At 59.1% G+C, this 20915-nt stretch overlaps 8 protein-coding genes across 8 annotated transcripts; 4 read left to right on the forward strand and 4 right to left on the reverse strand.

Annotated features, from left to right (window-relative positions):
* The first annotated feature begins 228 nt into the window (after positions 1 to 228).
* On the forward strand, positions 229 to 2805 carry BJ171DRAFT_493745 (uncharacterized protein). The gene is made up of 2 exons (XM_053109935.1): positions 229 to 1218; positions 1438 to 2805. The coding sequence occupies exons 1-2, from the start codon at positions 516 to 518 to the stop codon at positions 2346 to 2348; spliced, it is 1614 nt and encodes a 537-aa protein (XP_052969209.1). The 5' UTR covers positions 229 to 515; the 3' UTR covers positions 2349 to 2805.
* Positions 2419 to 3161, reverse strand: BJ171DRAFT_292060 (uncharacterized protein). The gene has a single exon (XM_053106938.1). It carries the CDS (start codon positions 2890 to 2892, stop codon positions 2488 to 2490), a length of 405 nt encoding a protein of 134 aa, XP_052969210.1. The 5' UTR covers positions 2893 to 3161; the 3' UTR covers positions 2419 to 2487.
* A 325-nt stretch (positions 3162 to 3486) lies between these two features.
* On the forward strand, positions 3487 to 5838 carry BJ171DRAFT_420902 (uncharacterized protein; the record flags this gene model as incomplete). The annotated part of the gene is made up of 3 exons (XM_053107462.1): positions 3487 to 4121; positions 4455 to 4786; positions 5363 to 5838. 3 exons carry the CDS (start codon positions 3487 to 3489, stop codon positions 5836 to 5838), a joined length of 1443 nt encoding a protein of 480 aa, XP_052969211.1.
* Positions 5839 to 6666: 828 nt separating this feature from the next.
* Positions 6667 to 8283, reverse strand: BJ171DRAFT_639835 (uncharacterized protein; the record flags this gene model as incomplete). Its single annotated transcript, XM_053115750.1, has 6 exons — positions 6667 to 6841; positions 6950 to 7149; positions 7337 to 7392; positions 7533 to 7642; positions 7815 to 7853; positions 8209 to 8283. The coding sequence occupies 6 exons, from the start codon at positions 8281 to 8283 to the stop codon at positions 6668 to 6670; spliced, it is 654 nt and encodes a 217-aa protein (XP_052969212.1).
* A 245-nt stretch (positions 8284 to 8528) lies between these two features.
* BJ171DRAFT_493749 (putative Wdr45l protein) lies at positions 8529 to 10478 on the forward strand. Its single transcript, XM_053109936.1, has 2 exons — positions 8529 to 9073; positions 9437 to 10478. Exons 1-2 carry the CDS (start codon positions 8634 to 8636, stop codon positions 10347 to 10349), a joined length of 1353 nt encoding a protein of 450 aa, XP_052969213.1. The 5' UTR covers positions 8529 to 8633; the 3' UTR covers positions 10350 to 10478.
* A 138-nt stretch (positions 10479 to 10616) lies between these two features.
* BJ171DRAFT_578871 (uncharacterized protein) lies at positions 10617 to 11327 on the forward strand (the record flags this gene model as incomplete). The annotated part of the gene is made up of 1 exon (XM_053113924.1): positions 10617 to 11327. One exon carries the CDS (start codon positions 10617 to 10619, stop codon positions 11325 to 11327), a length of 711 nt encoding a protein of 236 aa, XP_052969214.1.
* Positions 11328 to 11372: 45 nt separating this feature from the next.
* On the reverse strand, positions 11373 to 14787 carry BJ171DRAFT_639841 (uncharacterized protein; the record flags this gene model as incomplete). Its single annotated transcript, XM_053115751.1, has 4 exons — positions 11373 to 13018; positions 13258 to 13509; positions 13747 to 14138; positions 14415 to 14787. The coding sequence occupies 4 exons, from the start codon at positions 14785 to 14787 to the stop codon at positions 11858 to 11860; spliced, it is 2178 nt and encodes a 725-aa protein (XP_052969215.1). The 3' UTR covers positions 11373 to 11857.
* Positions 14788 to 15421: 634 nt separating this feature from the next.
* Positions 15422 to 20590, reverse strand: BJ171DRAFT_596728 (uncharacterized protein; the record flags this gene model as incomplete). The annotated part of the gene is made up of 12 exons (XM_053114700.1): positions 15422 to 17428; positions 17652 to 17837; positions 18071 to 18253; positions 18366 to 18447; positions 18542 to 18741; positions 18873 to 18939; positions 19081 to 19236; positions 19361 to 19486; positions 19674 to 19787; positions 19992 to 20066; positions 20298 to 20324; positions 20495 to 20590. 12 exons carry the CDS (start codon positions 20588 to 20590, stop codon positions 15477 to 15479), a joined length of 3264 nt encoding a protein of 1087 aa, XP_052969216.1. The 3' UTR covers positions 15422 to 15476.
* Between the last annotated feature and the right edge of the window lie 325 nt (positions 20591 to 20915).

Below are 20915 nucleotides of genomic sequence, written 5' to 3' on the forward strand. Positions count from 1 at the left end.
ATGTGTCTCCATTGGGCACAAGCCCAAGGCCGGAAGGTCCAAGACGAGCCAACTCAATCGACAGACACCGGACCTCTGCGACGAGCACGTTCGCGGTGCTCAGCACGCAGCCATTCATATTCATACAAGACAGACAAGACCGACACCAATGCGCTTGGCCGCTGCTGCCGCCGCTGCCGCTGGACTGTTCGACACAGCCATCGAATGCACGGGCGAACACTCTGATCGATCGCAGCCGCATCGACCGCATCACGATTGCATCGGCTGGGCTCTGTTGCGCTTCGCCTCACCCTTGCGGCCTCTCACCAGGACAGCCGAATCCGGACGGCACAAGGCGCGCTCGCCGTTGCACCAGTCGCTGCCCTCATTGCACTCATTGCCAGCCACACTTTTCGCGCTTGCGCATTGCGCCCCTCATCCCAGCACCATCTCCTGTCGCCATCTCCCATCGTTGCTGCTCATCTCGCCTGTCTGCTGCTGCTGCTGCCGCCGCTATTCGGCTCGGCAACCGTCGCATGTCTTTGCCAGCTCCAGCCCGCCCCTGCAAGCCCCATTTCAACGAGAGCATCCGGCCCTGTCCTTTGCACCTTGTTTGCTCGCCAATGCTGCCGCTGATGCAGGCGCTTTCTCTTGTGCTGGTCCTGCTGATGCAGTTCCTCCCAGTCGCCAGAGCACTTGCAGGCGACTGCTTTGCGCTCACGAGCGACAACATTTGCGGCCCTGAGTACGCCGGATTCTACATCAACCGGGCCTACCCGCTGCCCAGCGTCACCAACATCCCCGATACCACCGCCAACTTCAGCAGCTACATCAACACGACCTTTGTGAACACCAGCGCCGTAACCGAGGTGTTTGACTCGCAGAAAGGATGCGGTCCCGGCGTCCAGGTTGCCATTCAGTTCGAGCTGCGCTATCAGATCTCGTTCTGGTGCAGCTGGATTGTGCATGACAACATTGCCAATGATGCCTTCCAATGCCCGCCGCCATCGATACCACAAAACAACCCATTCCTGTGCGCCCCTCAGTGCGCACTGGCCGCCTCGTCGTTGCAACAAGTCCTCAGCGACCCCTCCGTCTGTCCAAGCTCGTCGAATGAAACCATTGTACAGGCCCGAAGCAGCAGCATCAGCAAGTTTCAAACGTTTTGCTTGCTCTCGGCCAACAGCTCCAGTCCGGCCTCGTGCAAGCAGCCAGTGCCGATGGAGGCTCAGTTCTGCGGTAGGTACCGGCAGCGATGGACAGAAGAGGCTCTATGATATGTATGTTGCATGTTGCATGTTGCATGTTGCATGTTGCATGTTGCATGTTGCATGTTGCATGTTGCATGTTGCATGTTGCATGTTGCTTGGGCAAACCTGCCCGTCGCTGTCGTGCTCGACATCTCCGCCATTGGTTGACTCAGCATCTCCGCCATTGACTGACTCGACGACGCTTTAGGATTCCGAGATGCACAGGCCCTAGGTGTGTGGTGCACTTCCAACCCCGGCGACAGCTGCTGTACCGGTCCAAACTCAAGTTCAAACCCAGGCCAGGGACCCAATGCGACCGTCGGCCCTGGCCCTGGTCCCGGCCAGGGTCCAACCCCCTCCTCTGCAAATCTGGCGGTTGTACTCGGCTGCAGCTCCGTCGCAATAGCAGTCGTTGCCGGCGTGGCACTCTATGTACACATGCGTCGACGAGGCCGGCCAAGCTGGCCGAGATCCAAGATCGGCGCCAGGCCAACTCTTCGATACAGTATGAGAGCAACTGTCCCAAGCACGATCGGCCCCAGCAACCATTCGTCGCTTTCGCGCGTATCCTCGGCTATGGCTCTGTTGAGAAAGCCCACGTTCGAGACCGTTGCAGAAGCCGAGCTGACACCCCGGTCGGCAACGCCATCCGAGACCGAGTCGGAAGCCCAGTCGGAGGCTCCATCAGAAACATCGGGATACAGCATCCCATCGGTCACGACCCCCGGTGTGGAGACGCCGATCATGTCGGTCGACAACTTCAGCATCAGCCAAAGCCCATTCATGACGGCGGCCATGGAGCGGGCCTGGATACCAGCCAAGCCGCGCGACTCGCCGAGGCTGTACAAGGTACACCAGGCCTACCAGTCGCAAATGGCCGACGAACTCTCGCTGCAGGCCGGCCAGGACGTCATTGTGCTGGCGGCATACGACGACGGATGGGGCCTGGGGCTGCTGCCGGGGACGAACAAGAAGGGTGTCTTCCCACTCTGCTTCGTCGGAACGCCCACCGCATTTGAATCCCGCGCGGTCCCGAGGACCAATTCCGCCCGCTCGAGCTCGAGCGGGGCCTTGCCTCTTGCGAGGAAGGGGAGTGGGACTGGAGCGACAAGGCAGTGACCCCGCTGAACGTCACCGACGACGACGACGACGACGACGACGGCTCCCACGGCCGAGTCAGCGCACCAGGAGCGACGACATGCTCGCCGCAGCCGACAAGTGGCAGGCCGAGGCCGTTGCGACGCTGTTCCGACGACCATCAACCTTCACGCAGCCGAAAGACACCTTTTGCACCAGAAATCCAGGAGCCGCGCGATGGCGCTCGCGCTGGCTGCCTCAATCTTGCACCATATCCGCCTTGAACTTGCATTTTCACCCGCTGTATCCTCCTGCATTTCTTTGGGGCTCGTGGGCCCACCCCCCTCCTCCACCATGATTCCTTGCTTGTTCTGCCTGCTTGCTCCTTGGTCTCCGATGGTGAGACTGCGGGCGCAAGGCAGGGAATAGACATTGCACAAAGCCCGAAACAGACCGGCCTTGGCGACGTTACCGCACGCGTTGCATGTTTGGCGCATGTGGTTGTGGTGGTGGTGGTGGTGGTGGTGATTCGTTGCCCGGCAGTCGCCCACCGCACCCACCACATCCACCACCGCAACCACCGCATAGCGGACGCTGCTGATCAGGATCCGGCCAACTCCCGCGACCACCTCTGGCCCAACACTCAATCAAACACAGGCGACAGAGGGTCCTCTGGTGCCAGCCGACACGCCTCTTTGGTTTCGCCCGTCCAGGCCGCGTCACGCCCCGCTTGCCTTTCCAGGCGCCTGTGTCGCACGGGAGCAGCCACGCACTCGCGCGCACCGCAGCGCGTCTGATGCATGTGCGCACTCTGTGGAACACGATACAAGCGCGTCGTTCCACTCGACAGGCGCGTTGCTTCCACCAGTGAACGCGTCGATAGGTGTGCACAGGGGCGCCGTGCGACATGGGCTGCGCGTGTGCGCGTCGTCTCCTTGCTCAGTTGTCTTGCCCCTTTGCCGTTCGCCGCTGGCCTTCGCCCCCAGGGCAAAGCGCCGTTGCAGCGGGCTTGCCGGCCTTGAATCTGTCTTGGCCGTCGTCTTGGACTTGGTCATCGTCTTCGTCTTGGACTCGGTCTCGATCTTCGTCTGGCCGATCGTCCTGCGGTCGCCTTCCTCCCCGCCACCCAGCAGGCCGCCCTGCCCTCTCCAGCTGCTGTCTCCTTTGGCCGTCGCCCTCCATGCGCCTCTTCTGGACTGCCGGCGTCGCTGCCTGCCTGCTCGCCACCGTGCAGCATGCCGATGCCTTCTGCCAGACCCCGGGCGCCTGCTTCCCGCTCGCCGCCAACAACATCTGCGGCTCTAGCTTTGTCGGCTATGGCATCAACAGTCTCTACTTTGACGAGTTCCCGGCCACGGGCGTCAACACCGACACCTTCAACCAGGTCATGATCCAGCGCTACGAAACCATCAGCGTCGTCGCCGACAACTTCATCTCCAACAAGGGCTGCTCGGCATCGGCCTCGTCCTTCATCTCCCAAAACTTCCGCTACCAGCTCTCGTTCTGGTGCAGCGTCATCATCCGCGACAACATCATGCAGAGCAGCTGCTCGTGCCCGCCTCCGGCCGGCAGCCCCGTCCACGGCCCGGCCCTGTGCACGGCCCAGTGCCAGATTGCCACTGCGAGCGTCCAGTCGCTCCTCAACGACCCGACCGCTTGTCCTGCCACCTCCAACACGACGCAGTCGCAGGGCCGGACCACGACCCTGGGCACCTTCCAGACGTACTGCTCGACGACGGCCCCGGCGGACCTGGCGACGCCGAATGGCGGGCCGTGCTATGCAGGCGTGGACCAAGACGTCCAGTTCTGTGGTGAGTTGGCTGCACAAGCAGCTCGATCGTCAAGGATGCAGGTGTGCGCGGGCAATGCCAGCGGACATGTCCGCTGTGTGTCCATGCACATGTCCATGTGCGTCGATGCATATCTGCATATTGTGGAGCTGGAGTGCGCTCGCTTGGTGATCCCACCACCTCCGGCGCGAGCACGGCCGAGCACGGCCAGGCACGATGGCAGTGGTCTTGACCAGTTTGCCAAACTGACCACCTCGGTTGTTTCTCCAGGCTTCCTCGATGCCACGGACATGGCCAACGGATGTAGCTCGCTACCGAATGACCCCTGCTGTGCTTCCCATATAACAAGTTCGTCGAGCACCACTACTGCCACTGCCACTGCCACTGCCACAGCCTCTTCGACCACCACACCCATCTCCCCAACAGGTGCCGCCTCTCCAACGGCCAGCCCTACCCCGGCAAGCAGTGGCGGATCCTCCATTAATCTCCCGGTCATCCTCGGCTCTGTCGGTGGCGCTCTTGTGCTCTGTGCCATCGTTGCTGTAGTTTTGGTCCGTCGCCGCCACAACTCTTCGACCAGCGACGGGAACTACAAGGTCTTGAATGCCGCTGGACATCGACCGGCTCCCAGCGGAACCCAGCTGATGCCAATGTCGGGCCATGCCAGCCCTGCAAACGCCCGGTCAGTGGGTCCCACCTCACCCCCGGTTGCGTACGCCGGTGGCCTTCGATCCCCCAACACCAGCAACAGCAACAACCAAGGCTACGCCTACCCCAGCCAGCCTGGTCCGGCCCAGCACCCTCCTGTGCCTGCGGCGGCTCCTTACACGGGCTTTAATGCCTCCCCAGCCTATGTTTCGCGCGAAGTGGCCGATATCCCTGGGCAACCAATTCCCCTTTCGCCCCGAAGCGCTCCCCCAGCAAACCGACCCCCGGCTCTGCCAAACAGCGCCGTCATTGCCTCCCCCACCACCAGCCAAACCATCTTTATCCCATCGCAGCTTCCGCCCTACAGTGCCGCCCCTCCCTCCGAGATGTCCTTCAGTCCCTCGGAGAAGGCCACTCCCGCCTCCAGCCACTACACTGCTCCAAGCCAGGTCCCAACTCCGGCTTTCCCACAACAGCTCACTCCTTCGTTTTCGCAGCAGCCTTCACCAGCCGTCGGTTTGTACACGTCGCCGGCAGCCTATCAGCCAGCCGTGAGCTCGAACTTGGCCGGTCCATCGTATACTCCGCAAACTCTGGTGGCCATCCCAGCCGCACAAGCTGGCCCTGCCGGTCTGCAGCCGTCCTATGTACCGCCTCACATCAACACCACCGCACCCTATACGCCTCCTCCCGCAAGCCTTCCCTCGAGCAACCGGGACTCGGACTCGCTCTTCACTCCCCTGACCAGCGTTATCGCCGGCCAGCTCGTGACGGCCATCCATCCTTACGAGTCGCAGCTTGGTGACGAGCTTCCTTTGACTCAGGGCCAGAACATCAAGGTTCTCCGCTCCTTTGACGACGGCTGGGCCCTTGGCCAGATCATCGAGACCGGCCGACAGGGCGCCTTCCCCATCGTCTGCGTTTGTTCGACCGAGCAGTACCCCAAAATTGTCCAAGCCCTGCAAGCTGCGTCGCCCTCCATCAGCGGATCCGACATTGCCGGCCACACCCCGTCTCTCCCTGACACAAACCACGTTTCTTCGCGGGTATCGTCTATGATTCTGACTCCCACAGACTCGCTTCCTGGCCACTAGGTCCAGGCAGCGCGTGTCCAAGTCCTCTTTCGTGCCAACCAAGGCCAGCCAGCCAGATCCGCCCTGCCCTGCCCTGCCCTGCCCTGCCCCGAGATGCCCCGAGATGCCGCCCGCTGACATGTGTTCTTCTTTGAGACTATTTTTTTTTTCGATCTTCACTTCTATCTTTGGTGTACGACTTCCCTCCTCTATACTCCTCTGCTGTGCGCCTACTATCGCTTTCCGCCAATCCAGCGCAATATTCTTTCTTTTTGTTTCTGATTGGCGTGTCTTCTTCTCCTGTATGACTATGCTGGTCTCCAGCCTTGGCCAACTCCGACTTCAATGTCCAAGCCCAATGCTGGCTTTCATGGAAATGTAGAATACAGACACTTAAACCTACACTCTATCCCTACCGTCTCCCACATCGTCCCCGTGTCCTTGCGCGATGCAGCCGAGATTGTGCATCCACAACGTGTGGCTGGGGCCCTTGAAACGTGTGCGAAACGGGATGATGGGGCCTGGAAAGTGACCTGTCGCAAAGTCCCTGCCATTCCATCCCACCTCTGCGTTTGTTGATAGCACACCGCGCTTGAACACCAGAGTTGTCTACAGAGCTCGCAACAACGCGGCGATAGTGGAGCTGTCGCTCTGATCGTGTGTTATTGTCGAGGGCCATTGATTCACGACAATAGTGACCAGACAGCAGCTCTCTGTGATCCAACGTGCTTTTGAGGATCGATCTTGAGGGCAGCGCGTTTACCAGGGCCGGACCGCATCGATCATCCAACCAGCGACTCGATCTTCCGCATCTTGAGCTCCGTCGGGGGGGGGGGACAACTGATGGTCCTCAGTCTGTTTTCTCTTCGTCGCCCTCCTCTTCGTGAATGATGGGCTTGCCATCCAGCCGCTTGAGCGTGGGAAACTTCTTGGTCATCTCATTCACCCAAACCCCATCGGCCGTGGCCTTCTCCTCGACCGGGTTTCCCACCAAAAGCACGTCCTCCAGCTGAGGCAGATCTTTCTGAAAACCGCCAGAGTCGGTCAGGACCACCAGCTAACTCTCACGGTGCGATGCAACTCTCGAAGGCGACAGCAGGCGAGCCTCCATGCCCTCGACCTGGATACTCACCAGACACATGATACCGTCCCAGGCCTTGATCTTGTTGTTGCTCGCATAAACCACCTTGAGTTTTTTGCAACACTCGATGCCGTTGAGTTTTTCGATCTGGTTGTAGGACACCCACAGCTCCTCCAAGGTGTCCGCCACGGCATCGAGTCCTTCAATCTTTTTCAGCCAATTCCGCCCGAGCGAGAGAATGCGGAGGTGGGCTGGCGTGATGCAGCAGCCGAACGCAACGATGTATCCGATATAGTCAGAGACGTCAAAACCCGGACCACCGCAGCAGCGACACAGCAAGATGGCCGCGGCTCGTCGCCATGGCGGGTTCACCACCACCACCACCACCACCACCACCACCACTCTGTATCACATAGGTGGAGCCTACGGGCGACTCACATAGGCCCTGCAGATTCGACATCTTCTCGATCAGGTTGGTTGAGAGGGCCAGGTGTCTGTGATTCAATCCAACCAAAGTGACCACGCCGTTAGCATGAGTAAGTACCCTTGTCGTGCGACCTGCTGGGCATCTCGCAGTCCTGTAGACTCGGCCTGCCCAACAAAGCACCCGGCATCATGAGCAATCGAAACCCACTCGCAGTTTACAAGGGCCGCCAGCGAGGCATCCATTTTAGTGATGAAGGGCTGCGTCATACAGAACTTGATGATTTTGGCTTCAGCAGCGACCTGGCCCGTTTTTTCTTCCTGCACACATGCGATACAAGATTGTACCCGTCGAATGAGGCTTCGAGGCAGCGAAAAGCAACCGTCACAGAACGCATCGTCCATATGTCGAACTCGCCAGTACGATTGCATCGCAGGAATCCCGCCTGCTCCCCTCCATCGCTGATGCCATGATTAAATGTATCATACTCACCCAGGCCTTGATTGCGTCTTTGATCGAGGTTCCCTTGGACTATGAGAATGGTTCATTGGGTGAGCCGTGTGTTATGATCGAGTTCAAGATGTTGGAAGCAGAGATATATCAGCCGCCACGGCGTTCGCTTGTGCAGGATAGGCGTCACCGAGGCCGATATACGAGATGGACCAGACCGGCTTGGGCATTCGCACGCTCGCACACGCTCGCGCACCACCACACATCCCGTATATGCCACCGGCACGCCGAAACGATGCAGACGCGCAGAAGCGACGAGCTCGCCTCCCGAAGCGACCATGCGACGCGCCTCGGGAGTTGCAGGCGGGGCCTGGGCAAATCGCCACACTCATCCCACTCCCTGTGCCTTTGTTCGCGAGTATCATCCAGTGCCTACCATGGCTTTGAGGACCGGCGATTTGCGGGTGGGAAAGTGTGCGGGATCGCTCGGCGTGAGGCGGCTCGCCGCCATCTGCCAGATGCAGTCACGTGGCCGCCGATCTCGGCTCGTTCTCATCACGTGCGAGGGCGTCTCGGCGAGAGCAGACGAGAGCAGACGAGAGCAGACGAGAGCAGACGAGAGCAGACGAGAGCAGACGAGAGCAGACGAGAGCAGACGAGAGCAGACGAGAGCAGACGAGGGCGAACGAGAGCAGACGAGGGCAGACGAGGGCGTGTCCGAGGGCCTGGCCCATGCTGCCAGGGACGCTCTGGCCTGAACAAACGCAGCAGAGGATCGGGTTTGCGAGCACTCGAGCAGCACAACCAAGTCGACCGGCCCTGCAGCCGCCCTTCCTCCCTTTCCTCACCACCAACGGCAGCATGCATCTATCAAAGCAATCCTCGGCGAATGCGCTGTTTGCCCCTGGACTGCTGTACATCGCCTTCAACCAGGACGAAGGCTGCTTTGCCATCGCGACAGAGGCCGGCTTCCGGGTCTACAACACCAACCCGCTCAAGGAAAAGACCCGGAGAGAGTTCAGTCCGGCCAAAGTGCGAGCGGCCGCCTCGCAGGCCGATGGTGGCTCTGGAACCGGAGTCACCGCCGAGGAATCGGGTCCGTCCATCTTCGATTCATCCTCGGGAGGGCTGGGGATCGTCGAGATGCTTCATCGCACAAACTACCTGGCCTTGGTTGGCGGCGGCAAGAATCCCCGGTTCCCACCCAACAAAGTGATGATCTGGGACGATCTGAAGGCCCGAATCATTATTGAGCTCGAATTCAAGAGCGATATAAAGGCCGTGAAGCTGACAAAGGACAGGTAGTGTCGATGAGCGACTGGGGAGAATGCGCCTGCCCATGTACATGACCCTGCTCCTGCCCATGTACATGACACTGCTCCTGCTACTGCTACTGCCGCTACTGCCGCTTCAGAAGGAGAGAGTGGCTGACCGAATCTTTCTGCCCATTTATCTGCGCAACTTCCTGTGTGCGGATCGGGTCGGCTCTGGGGTCGCTGCGGACAATCGACTTGGTCTTGCCTCGACAACCACGGCTGAACATTTGCTACGGCTGCGTCTTGTGGCAAAATCCCATCGTCGCCAATGCCGATGAAACCCGATCGTCTGTGCCCGGCTGCCTTTGGCATTTCTCAACCGCGGCCTGTCCCAATGCCGCCGCCCAGGATCATTGTGGTGCTCCTGAATCGAGTATTCATTTACACACTCTCGGCCACTCCCCAGATGCTCCACAACTTCGAAACATCGGACAACGAGAGAGGTCTGGTTGCCGTGTCGGCAGTGTCAGGCGCCGGAGGTGCCTTGGTGGCCTTTCCCGGCCGATCCAAGGGTCAGATCCAGATTATCAAGCTCCCCAAAGGTCTGGTCTGGGAAGGCGCAGTGCTTTCTGCTCCGGTACTATCGATCATTCCGGCCCACAACACCTACATCCAGCAGCTCGCGCTCTCGCATACAGGCCATCTGTTGGCGACGGCTTCGGAGACCGGCACGCTGCTGCGAGTCTTTGATACCCACAGCGGCCGGCTGCTTCACGAATTCCGCCGTGGTGCCGACAAGGCCGAGATCTACTGCATAAGCTTCAACGCAGAAGGCACCCGATTGTGCACTGCCAGCGACAAAGGCACGGTGCATATTTTCAATCTGGCACAAGGCAGCATCCCGGGATCGCCTGCGGCATCAGCAGACCCGTCTGTCGGTGACCGCTCGCTGTCTTCCTCGCAGAACTCGCCTCGCGCTGCCCCGCCCTCAAGTCCGAGCGCCTCCTCTGCATCTGGGGGTGCAAGTTCGTCATCAACGGGAAATCGCCAGTCGTCGCTGTCGTTTCTGTCGCCGTACCTGCCAAAGTACTTTTCGTCGGAATGGAGCTTTGGCCACTTTTCGCTGCCCACCGAGTCAAAATGCCTCTGCACCTTCATCGTAGACGATCTCGAGGCCCCACGGAGCACGACGGCCCCCGGGGCAGAGATCTACGTGCTCGCCTTGTGTGCCGATGGCAGCGCATACAAATTCTCGTTGGATGCACGGAAAGGCGGCGAAGGCCAGCGCGAGAGCTACTACCGATTCTACAGCACGCACTAAGGGCCTCGGCTTGCGGACCCGTCCAGCAACATTAGTTTGTTGGCTCGAACAGAGATTCCTTTGCTCCGCAATGACTCTCTACCATGCGCTCGATATCCGTGCGACAGCACCGAGCCGATGAATCTACCGGTGAGATGGGGGTGCTGGGGGCCGGCCGGTCCATGGGAACTATTGATGTCGGGCTGGATGTCGGCGTCCAAGACGGGCCCCCTCTGTCCTCCATCTGGCTTCGGGCGTCGGCTGCACCGATCCGTGAACCTCCCCGAGATGCTTCCCTCTGAGATCCTCACCCGGATTTTCCAGGGCGCTGTCATTCTGTTTGCGGCGCTCTCGGTCCTCCGCCTTACCGTCTTCCAGCCCGGCTACAAGCTGTTCCTCCTGCATCCTCTGCTTGCGGTGCTCTCGCTGCTCGCCACCGTCCAAGCCCTGCTGTGGTTTCCACGATACACCGGCTCTGCCGGCAAAGCCCTCGGGGCCACCAAGATGTCCATCGATCTGCACAAGCGTCTCCAGCTGCTCTCGGCGGCGCTGATATGCATGTCCTTTGGCGTTGTCTACTACACCCGCTCCCTCAAACCCGAGCCGACGCATTTCAAAGACCTCCACTCCAAGCTCGGCCTGGCCGCAATCGTCGCCATGACCACGCTCCAAATCCTGCCTGCATACCTGATCAAGTCCGGCCGACGGTTCCGCATCATCCACATCGCCTTTGGCATCTTCACCTTTGGGCTCTTTGCCGTGACGATGGCTCTCGGGCTCCTCAAAAAGTCCATGACGCTTCGGTTTTCCAACGACACTGACTCGTCTTCATCCTCAGGCGGCGTGTGGCTGGACCTGTATTGGTGGGTCATTGCTCTCTTGCTCGCCGTCGTCGTTGGCGGAGTGAGCTTGCGGAGTGTCCGCTTCCTGAACCATAAGCTCCACAAATCACCAGCAAGTCGCGAAGGATACACTCTGGTAGAGGTAACGAGCGGATGAAGCCCATAGCCAGCCAGCCGGCTCAGGACAGAGTGCCGTCGCTCTCTGCAAGTCTGGCGCCCGACACATCATCCAGGGACACCGCGCAGCTCACATCCGGAGAAACCAAGACACTCTGTCAGCTTCTGAATACAGCACGTATAATTGAGGTGCACTCATCAGCGGGAACAGCTGCACTGCTGGCGTTGTGTGGATGGCGATACGCCAGGCATGCTTGTTGGACTCGAGAAGATGCGATGTTCCTAGGCAATTGGGACGGACATGCATGTATTCAGAAGCGAGAACAAGACAGGCCTCCCGTTTCAACATGGGCACGCTGTATCAACAAACGAAGGAAAATGCGTGAACTCGTACGCAGGAGCCCGATCGGAGGCACCAAGACAAGAACTGAATCGAGACACATCACAAGAATCGCTCGGGAGGGAAATACATGGGGGGAAAAAATACATCGGATAAAGCAGAATGTCTATGGGATCGTCACGAGAGAAACAGAGGCATAGAATGACGGAGGGCGAGGGGGCACGGATCCTTCAAGCCTCGTCGCACTGCCGGTCAGCCATCTCGTTCATGTAGTCGGGGTCGCTGTAGTTCTCGTCTTTCTTGTCCAGCAGTTCAAAGATATCGTTGGGGATGTACGGCGTCAGGCTGCCGGGCCAACCGTCGTCCGGGTTTGTCATCGCAGGCACAGAAAAGGGCAGCAGGTAGTCAGGATCCATATACGGATCCAAGCTGTTGTCATGCTCGTGCTCGGCGAGCTGGCTGCCGGAAGAGGCCGACGACGAGGACGAAGTCGACGAAAGCTCACTCCGGAAGGTAGGGATATCAGGCTCCTCCCCGGTCTTGACGGCCTTTTCAATATCTTCGACCACCTTTTGCACATAAATTTCGACCGCTTCCGAGAACGACGGCTCGCCGACCTCGTACTTGTAATTCTGCATGGCCGCGCTGACCTGTGGTATGCGCAGGCTGTGGAGCGTCATCATGGTTTCGGTGAAGCCATCCAGGTCTTGTATCGACGTGATGACCTGCAGGAGCTGGGTGAGATGGACGACGGGCCGGAGCTGCTTCAGGAGATTGCACGAGCCGTCGGTGCGGAAATATCGCGGGCACTCGCGGACCCAGTCCTCGATCGGGGTAAGGTTGATGCGGATCTGGATGGCACGAGACCGGCAGCAGTACTGCTTCTGGCTCAGGATTCGGTTGAAGATGTGGGCGCTGAAAAAGTGGAAGACCTGCTGGAAGACCTGCTGGATAATGGACCGGTGCACGCAACAGTGGATCATAATCAGGAGCGTCGAGTGGAACAGGTTCTTGATGGTCCAGGGCGACACCTGGTAGGGCTGCTTGGAGTGCAGGGAGCTCGACCGGATCTTGATAGGGCGGCTACCAGCCATCGGGGCCTTGGGACGGCGCAAGTGGCTGCGGCGCCGGGAAAAGCTCGAGAAAATGTTTTCGAAGCGCACCCGGCTGTCCTCGCCGTTGTGCTCCAGAATGGCATCATCGATCAGGGCCAGAAGACGGCGCTGCAGATCCTGGATGAGCAGATTCGCGAGCTCGTTGATGAGCTCTGACAAGGTCGCCTGCGCCTGGAAGGTCGTGGCCACCAGGCCCTGGTCCTTCTTGAGGTAGTAGATGATTTGCGTGCAGTTGGCAATCCAGTACGAGATAATGTTGAGGTCCTCGGGAGTATGCTGCGGAGGGGACAAGTGGAGGCATGGCAAGCGTTAGACCAGGAGCGAGACGAAAATAGCCATGTAGAAGCAGCAAGGAATCGAGTCTCAGACAGAGGATGGGTCTACAGCAGCCAGAGACCAGGAGAGTGCACAAGAGGGCATTTCCGCCACCTGCAAAGTGAGGGGCAAAGTCGTTCTTGCCGGAGCAGTCCGCGCTGCGGCCTAGTCGAAGGGCAGCAGCCATGAATGCGACTTACCGCCACAACATCAATGACTCGGGTGATGGCTCTCTTGAAAAAGTCGGTGAGGATATCTGAGGTATTCCAGTAGTGGGCGTATCGCGCGCACAGAAACAGGATATTGGCGGCGATGGGACGCTGGTTCGCGGTTCTTGAAGGCTTGATGCGCTCGATGGCGATCTCCAGGATGTGGTCGATGTGATCTTCGCCAAAGACAAACATTTGGTCGGGCAGACACCGATCCCATAGAAATTCGGCGCTTTCTTCATCCTTTGGGATGCACCAGAGCAGTTGATGTGAGCACGCTGGCGCCCTCAGCAGCACCGGGAAGTCTGGGCGGCGGATACCAAGACATTGGTCGGTCTGCCCGCCCGGACGTGCGCATCTTTCCGGAGCACATCGGGCTCGGAACGGCGGCATTGGACAAGGTCAAGCAGTGCAGCGTCCATGGAACATGTAAGCCATGTCTTGGCATGAAGAAGTGCACCCGAGGACGCCCAACAGTACCTGTTCAAAGAGACCGAGCTCGTCGACTGTCAGCGCCGTGAAGTTTGAATCTGTGGACGATCGTCGGGAGACGTACGACGACCGAGATGGGTTGGGCGACAGTAGGTAGTTTTCGGTGTCGGAGGTGTCGCTCCACGAGGCGCTGGCCCGGTCGCCATCGGACATCGACAGGGTCGAGTGCGATGCGGTTGGCGATGACGGCGTGACGGGTTCCTTGTATTCGTATTCGAGGATCTTGGACATTTGCTTGCCGGAGCTGGTGCGCTGAACGAGGTCCTTGAGCGACCTGCCGCGGTTGGACTTGATGTCCTTGCTTGCCCCTCCATCAATCAGAGCGCGGGCCGCCTCGTCATGGCCGTTGGAGCAGGCCCACAGTAGCGGAGTCCATCCATCTGTTGCACATGGGAGGAGACAGGTGCGTGAGCCACGGAGGTCGAGCGGCAGCCCGTATCGAGGCAGAAAAAGGACCAAGAGAGCGGGTACGCTGGGTGGCGAGCACCCATGGCTGAACATGGATCCAGCGTGTGCAGGAAGGATTCCATCGGGCACCTCCGGCACGCACGTTCATCCATGGCATGGTCATAGACAGCTCTCTGGCTCAGAGGGCATCGGTGCAGGTGCAGGTGCAGGTGCAGAGGGCATCGAGCGCTGGCGAAACGAAGCATTACGTTTGTCCTTGTCGTCGACAAGAGCGCTATGCTCGATGAGGAGAATCACAATGTCGGTCCAACCAAAGCAGGCAGCAAAGATGAGTCCCGAGCTACCGTCTTCGTCCTTGCCGTTGATGTCGAACGAGTCCTTCTTGGTCTCGAGCAGGTATTTGACTTTGGAGACGTCACCGTTGGAGCAGGCTCGGATGAAGATGTCGGTCAGCTTGGCTCGTTGGTCCTCGGGCGACAGGTTGGGGTCGAGGTCGAGCTCATCGGCGAACGAGTCGGCTAACGAGTCTGTAAAGGAGACGGAGATGGACGGCAGCGAGGAGATGGCCAGGTTGGAGCTGGTGTCGAGCGGCAGCTCGCTGAGGGTTTCTACGGAGGTCATGGCGACTTGGAGCACAGCCCGGGCGGATCAGGAAAAGGAGTCGGGAGCGGATACAACCGAGGAGGGCCACGCAAAGACGGACAGGATGGCCCGATGGCAAATGCAGCGCCAGATGCAGCGCCAGATGCAGAGCCAGACACCGATAGCCAGCCGGCAGCAGATCGCAAACAACCGCCGATGGGGCAAGACCGAGCAGGACCACACAGGACGTCCGGGGCGGTGCCAGCGACGGTGCAAAGGACGGCAACGGCCTTGGGGGTGCCCAACAGCAACGGCGATGGCGATGGCCGAAGCCCAGGACGCCGACGACGCGCGGCGACGCGCACGCGCCACGGCGTCGCACATGCGTCACACGGCGCGGCGGGGGTGCAGTGCGTGTGGGTGCGGCGGAGCTGTCTGAGCACGCGCGCCCCGAAAAGGAAAGCCTGGACAAGGCGCCGCCTGAACGTGCTCGCCTTGCGCTCAGCGAGCGGCGGCCATGTGCCGCGCTGCGATCTCGGCCATGGTGCGATTTCTGCACCATAGTTCGGCCGCCAGAATGGTGTTGGTCGATCACCCGGCTGAAGGGGAGCGCATGATATCACCAGTTGCGACGTGCCTGCTGGTCGATCACCCAGCTGCGACATGCCGTTGGTGCTGTCCAGGGATTCTATTGCCGGTGCATCATTCCAACACCCGTCCATGCTCGCTCACGACGATGGCAACGAGAGTTGCATTATCTGGAGAACGATGCTGCCCACCACCGACACCGACAGAAACACAATGCACACAATCGCCACCGTTTTTGGCTTGATCGGAAACCAGGTCGGCAAGGACCGAAACACGGGCGAGATAAAGTTTGGGTTGATTGGCAGGCTTGGCCGACGGGCATCAAAGTACTTGGAGCCCTTGCGATTCATGCCGGCAGTGCCCCCGCCGAGGCTGTTGATGACCAGATCCGTCACCGGCACCATCTGCGGCGGCGAGGGCCCGCCGGTGCGGTATCGTTCCAAGGCGCGGGCCTCCATCATCGGTGCAAGCAGGCTTGTGTCTGGGTGCTCGGGCGTGTTCTCTGCCAGCGGATACTCCTGCTGGTGTGTCGTGCGGCGCGAGATGCCCATGTTCCCACGGCCCGCCATCGAGCGCATGTCGACGTCGTCGATCACCGATGAGTGTGCCATGATGCTGAATCGGCGGCGCACGTTGAAGAGCGGCTCCTCGGGATCGGGCACATCCTCCAGAAGATAGTATTCGTGGATCGGGTCGACCTCGTAGGCGTTCGCTGCCGCTGCCGTGCCCGCGTCGACGCTGTTCGGAATGATAAAGACTTGCGAGGTGGTGTTTTGGGCTGCAAGCTGATCGCGCTGGAGCCCTTCCTGAAACGAGGTTCGCACGCCCTCCAGCCCCGTCAGCGAGCTCTCGCGGATATCGAGAGAGGTGTGGCTGGCTTCGGCGAGTATTCCCCCTTCATTCGGCAGCGAGTCGCTGTTCTGCAGTGGTTGGTATCCGTCGCGAGAAAGGAGCTGGAATGGCGTTGACCACGAGGGCTTGATGATGTTATCGGACGATCCACCCAGCGCCGAGCACGATCGCGAATACGGGATCCGCCTCAAGGCCGATGCGAGCTCGCTCGTAAAGCTGGCCGGCCGCGCCGGGTTGGGCTCGCCCATGATGGAGTTGTCCTTGGACGTGTCCAAATTCTTGTGCACTCCGTCGATGAACAATTTCGGGATCGACGTTGGCACAGGGTTGATCTCAAGGGCTGCCGGGCGCTCGTCGATGGTCTCGGGCACTTCCAAAAAGACTTCGGGCCGGATGCTCGACTCCTCAAGCACGCTTGATGTTTGGTCGGTGGCACCGTCGGGGCTCTTCTGTGAGTCCGACGGAAGGGGTGCTGGGCTGTTGGGTCGGCATATGGCTGTCGTCGCTACATCGTCGCCGGGTTCGCGATCACTTGGCCGATCGAGCGTATCGGGTGATTGCCAGCTGATGGACGGGCGTCGCTGGCTCCCGTCTATCGACGACTGCTCTGGATTCCAGGCCATCAGTCCGCTGTTGACCGAGAGTAGTCCGTTCGAGTCCAGCTTGGTCTCGTTGCGCGACCTTGGCGAGGTGGAGAAGCTCTGGTCCTTGGTCGATTCGTCACTCCGCGGTGTGCCCCGTGTGAGCTCCGATGCCGAGACTTCCCTCCCCAGCTTTGATCGAGATCGGCTGGCTGCCCTTGACTGCAGATGCGGTGCCAACTGAAGTTGCGGCTGCGACTGTGTTGCGACTGCAGACGACGGCAGCTGCTGGAACGACGGGGACGGCTGTGGCAGAGGCAAGGGTGGTTGGAACGGAGAGGGCTGGCGTATCGGATAGCCGCCGATCCGTTTCGACGACTGGCTCCCTATCGACCCCGGGCGATATATCTTGAGGATCTTGGATGCGCCGTCGCCTTCGGGCTGATACTGCTTGCCGTATTGGGCCAGCGCAGGGTCGAGCGAGGCCCGACGATCCTGGAGGCGCATCGGAAGGTCGATTTTAGAGCCTCGGTCGGCGTCGCTGCCGAGGACATGATCCCGCGCATACGTCGAGTCGTTGCTGTCGTCGATAAAGTTGCGGATCGTGCTGGAGCACGAGTGGATCTTCTTGAGGAGCTCCTTTTGATCTCGCGTCAGCTCTACAGCCAGCCAGTCAGCAGCCAGCCAGTCAGCGCACCGCCGCGATATGGATGAAGAATACGGAGCGAGTATGGAATATATCGACCGCGTAAGCAATCGGAAGGACATGGTTAGTCGCCGTGCACCGAGTCTTGACTGCTCTCGACTCAGCATCGCTACTCCACAAAGGCAATCCGCGAAGCAACGCTGCTTACACCCCGGTTCGTGTGCGACTGACCGTACCTCTCGTCTCGTTGTATAATCTCCGAAACGACACAGCCTTCATGTAGATCACAAGCGGGATGATGAAGTTGGCGACCGAAACGAAGAGCAGCGACGACCATGTCGTCAGATTCAGCATCCACGAGCCCGTCAGCATCGGAATCGCCACGATCCATGGGGCGACGTGGGTAAAGTAGCTGGCCCTTTCTGTGACCGAGCCCCAACACCATCCACGGCGAGGAGCAAAGCAGAACAAAGGCAAAGCGGCCGATGCATCAGCACCAAGCGTTAGTCGCCAGCACAGAGTCACCGCGATGCTACCCGACGATTGGTACGAGCTGCTGGTGCTGTAAAACAAACCATGTGCAACGACGCCGGCTCGTTGCCTTGGGTTGCATTGTAATAGACATCCGCGGAGTCAACCGTGGGCGGCAACTTACTCGGGCTGCAAATGCCGTTCTGAACCAAGTTCTCGCGCGATATGTAGAAGAAGATCGGGATCGAGGACACCAGCACCATGATGATGAAAGCGTATGCCACGATGCTGTTCAGGATCGAGCCCGAATTTTCGAGAACGGAGAGAAAACTGGCTCCGTTGGCTGGGATTGCGAAGGCCAGAGCCGCTGGATCGACAAGGGTAGGATCGCGGCGCTCAGTCCCACATCCATGCAGAAGAACCCCAAAGTGCATGGCTCGGTTCGGGGTGGGTCGCAGAGTCTGGTGCAGCGCACTTACGAATCCATCCGACAAGAATGTACACCGTAGCAGAGAGAATCGTGGAGCTCCAGAGCGTTGTCTGGATATTGACCGTCATTTTCTGTGGGCGACAACGGAGGCAGGGTCAACAGAAGAGCAGAGGACGATCTCGGTTCTGGCGTGTCAGCACTCTGCGACCAGAGGCGCTAGCCCACCTTGGCATTCACCCACGACGGAACCGTAATGATGAATGCAAAGTTCATCATGACTCCACCCATCATAGTGCTCAGGGTGATGGAGCTCTCGGGGCTGGTAGCCTGAACGATAGGAAGATTGGCGCCTGGCGTTGTAACGATTTGGTAGACGGATATGCCGATCCACGATACCATTACGGCCATCGTGAGGACAAATGCAACTGCAGAGTACAGTCGACAGAATGATGCCAGTTAGTCGTCGGTGGCAACATGGCAAGATCGACGAAACTCGGCCTCGGCCGAATACGGCGCTTGATGTGCACACATGCCTCGGCCAAACACGGACACTCACCGATCTGCAATGTCACGCTATCCGCGAACTTGAGCATTCCCAGAGGAGCGACAAATATCAACATGATCTGTGGATCGCAGCGATAGTGAGGCCCCCTCCGAAAGGATTTTTGGCTGCATCGGATGCAATCTCGCATTCGACCACATTGCCGGAAGGGACTGTGAATGCAGGATTGTGTGAGGGTTTGGGTAGGGACATTGGAACTTACCAGATATCCAGGAGTCATGAGCATGTACGCATCCCCAAAGGGCGACGAAGGCGGAGACGAGCCGTTGGGAGGTTGGCCGACACAGAGCCAGTACGGGCTGGAGAACGATACTCCGCAGGTGATGTTGTGGAATCCCAGGACGAGGTAATCGAATGTCTGTTCGTGGTGATCCCCCCCCCCCACATAGATATTGTAGCGACGTCAGCGACATTGAATGGCGCTCAGTGACGCACATCTATGCATCCAGAATCAGACGATATGCAGCGTCGCGGACACAGACTTGCGCGGACTGGATGATTGAACAGATCGCGGTTGCCTGGAGCGACAGGAACAGAAATAGCTCTCCGATCAAATGGGCCCATCCTCCGAGATAAAAGTTGATCAGAGTGGAAAACTCGACCGTTCCCTGTCATGGCGAATCCAGCGTCGGCGCAGCAGGCATGAGCATGAGCATGAGCATGAGCATGAGTGAGTGCCAACCTGATCTGTAGCGAGGCATGAGCAGGATCGTCCGCATGCACAGACACAGCATAATACCGTCGACAAAGCATCAGACAAAGTCCAAGCAAGTGGCTCACGATCGATCAACTGACCTGGAAATGCTTGTTTCCAGGAATACACTGCATGGCCTCGACGATGAACAGCGAGCACAGCGTCGATACAATAGCATAGAGGGAAATCACGACGACCAGTGGGACCCATCCGTTCTGGAAATACAGGCAGCGAGATGAGTGGATTGCACCCGCTGTGGGCATCTGGTCCCAGACTTGAGCGGCTGGACCAGCCACGAATCTCGACTGGCCAATGGATCTGGTCGCTGCACGGACTCTGTTTGAATTTAGCCCACGCCAGGATGAAACCAGGGGAGCTCGCCAAAATGCGCACCCTCGCTCGGAAACGGTCAGACAAACCTGCTGAAAGTATGCCTGCATCAAGGGGATGGCCGGACCTGTGGTGTTGTTGAATAAGAACACGAGACCAGCAAACTAGCCGTGGGAAGCCCAGCAGAAACGATGAAACGCGTAGTTGATTAGTTTCGGGTCAGCCGAGATCAGCGCCGATGCGCCCACTGCTGCTCGCGGGACTGCGAGAGGATGGCTGCGGGCCATACTGCATATGGGCTACCATAGGAAGGAAACCATGGGTATCCGAGCAACGAAATCCTGTCCTTTCGTTGACCGCTCATATCCAGCTAGTAAGGCGGCTCTAAAACCTACCATGCCGATGTTTTTGGCATCCAGGAGCTGGATGTGGTGTGTTTTCGGATAGGTTGTTGAATTGGAACCATCATACACACGTTAATGCTTAGAGGGAGGCCAGTTGGGCATGATGCGAGAGTTACCCTGCGAATGCCAACAATCGTTCGCGAGCATCGTCGCGGTCACGGCAAGCGCCGTCTGGGGAAGCCACATACTTGCGTGATGGTCGCAGATCTGATGATCCCACGCCGCTGGGTGACGGAGAAGATCGACTGGCGCCGATTCGAGGGACTGTGGTGCAGCTCGTCCATGCCTCGAGCTTTTATTTGATCGAACGGTCGATCGATCGTGCGTATGTCCCGACAAGGAGGCTGAGTCTCGTGCGGATACGAGCCAAAGGAGCAAACCTATTCCAGCCCACAGAGCTCCTGGCGTACCAAAACGAAGATGCGCCCGCACAGCGAACACGGATGGCGGATGCGATTTGGCGGACCGACCAGCCACCAATCAGCATGAAAGATCGGCTGTGTGATTGGCGAGGGAGCCACTGGAGGCAGTCTGGGCGGTGCAGGTTTGGCCAAACCGCCATTCTGCCGGAGAACATGTGGGCGATCATCAGCCCGTCAATCTTCGGGG

This window comes from Polychytrium aggregatum (assembly GCF_025602895.1).
Source record: "Polychytrium aggregatum strain JEL109 chromosome Unknown BJ171scaffold_8, whole genome shotgun sequence".
In the NCBI taxonomy this organism is placed as follows: Eukaryota; Fungi; Chytridiomycota; class Chytridiomycetes; order Polychytriales; genus Polychytrium; species Polychytrium aggregatum.

Excerpts from the sequence above, each read along its gene's own strand:
- BJ171DRAFT_493745 (XM_053109935.1), top strand. The coding sequence starts at position 516 with ATGTCTTTGCCAGCTCCAGCCCGCCCCTGCAAGCCCCATTTCAACGAG. Across the intron at positions 1,219-1,437 it reads GATGGAGGCTCAGTTCTGCG|GATTCCGAGATGCACAGGCC; the intron begins GTAGGTACCGGC and ends ACGACGCTTTAG.
- BJ171DRAFT_292060 (XM_053106938.1), bottom strand. The coding sequence starts at position 2,892 with ATGCGGTGGTTGCGGTGGTGGATGTGGTGGGTGCGGTGGGCGACTGCC.
- BJ171DRAFT_493749 (XM_053109936.1), top strand. The coding sequence starts at position 8,634 with ATGCATCTATCAAAGCAATCCTCGGCGAATGCGCTGTTTGCCCCTGGA. Across the intron at positions 9,074-9,436 it reads GTGAAGCTGACAAAGGACAG|GATCATTGTGGTGCTCCTGA; the intron begins GTAGTGTCGATG and ends GCCGCCGCCCAG.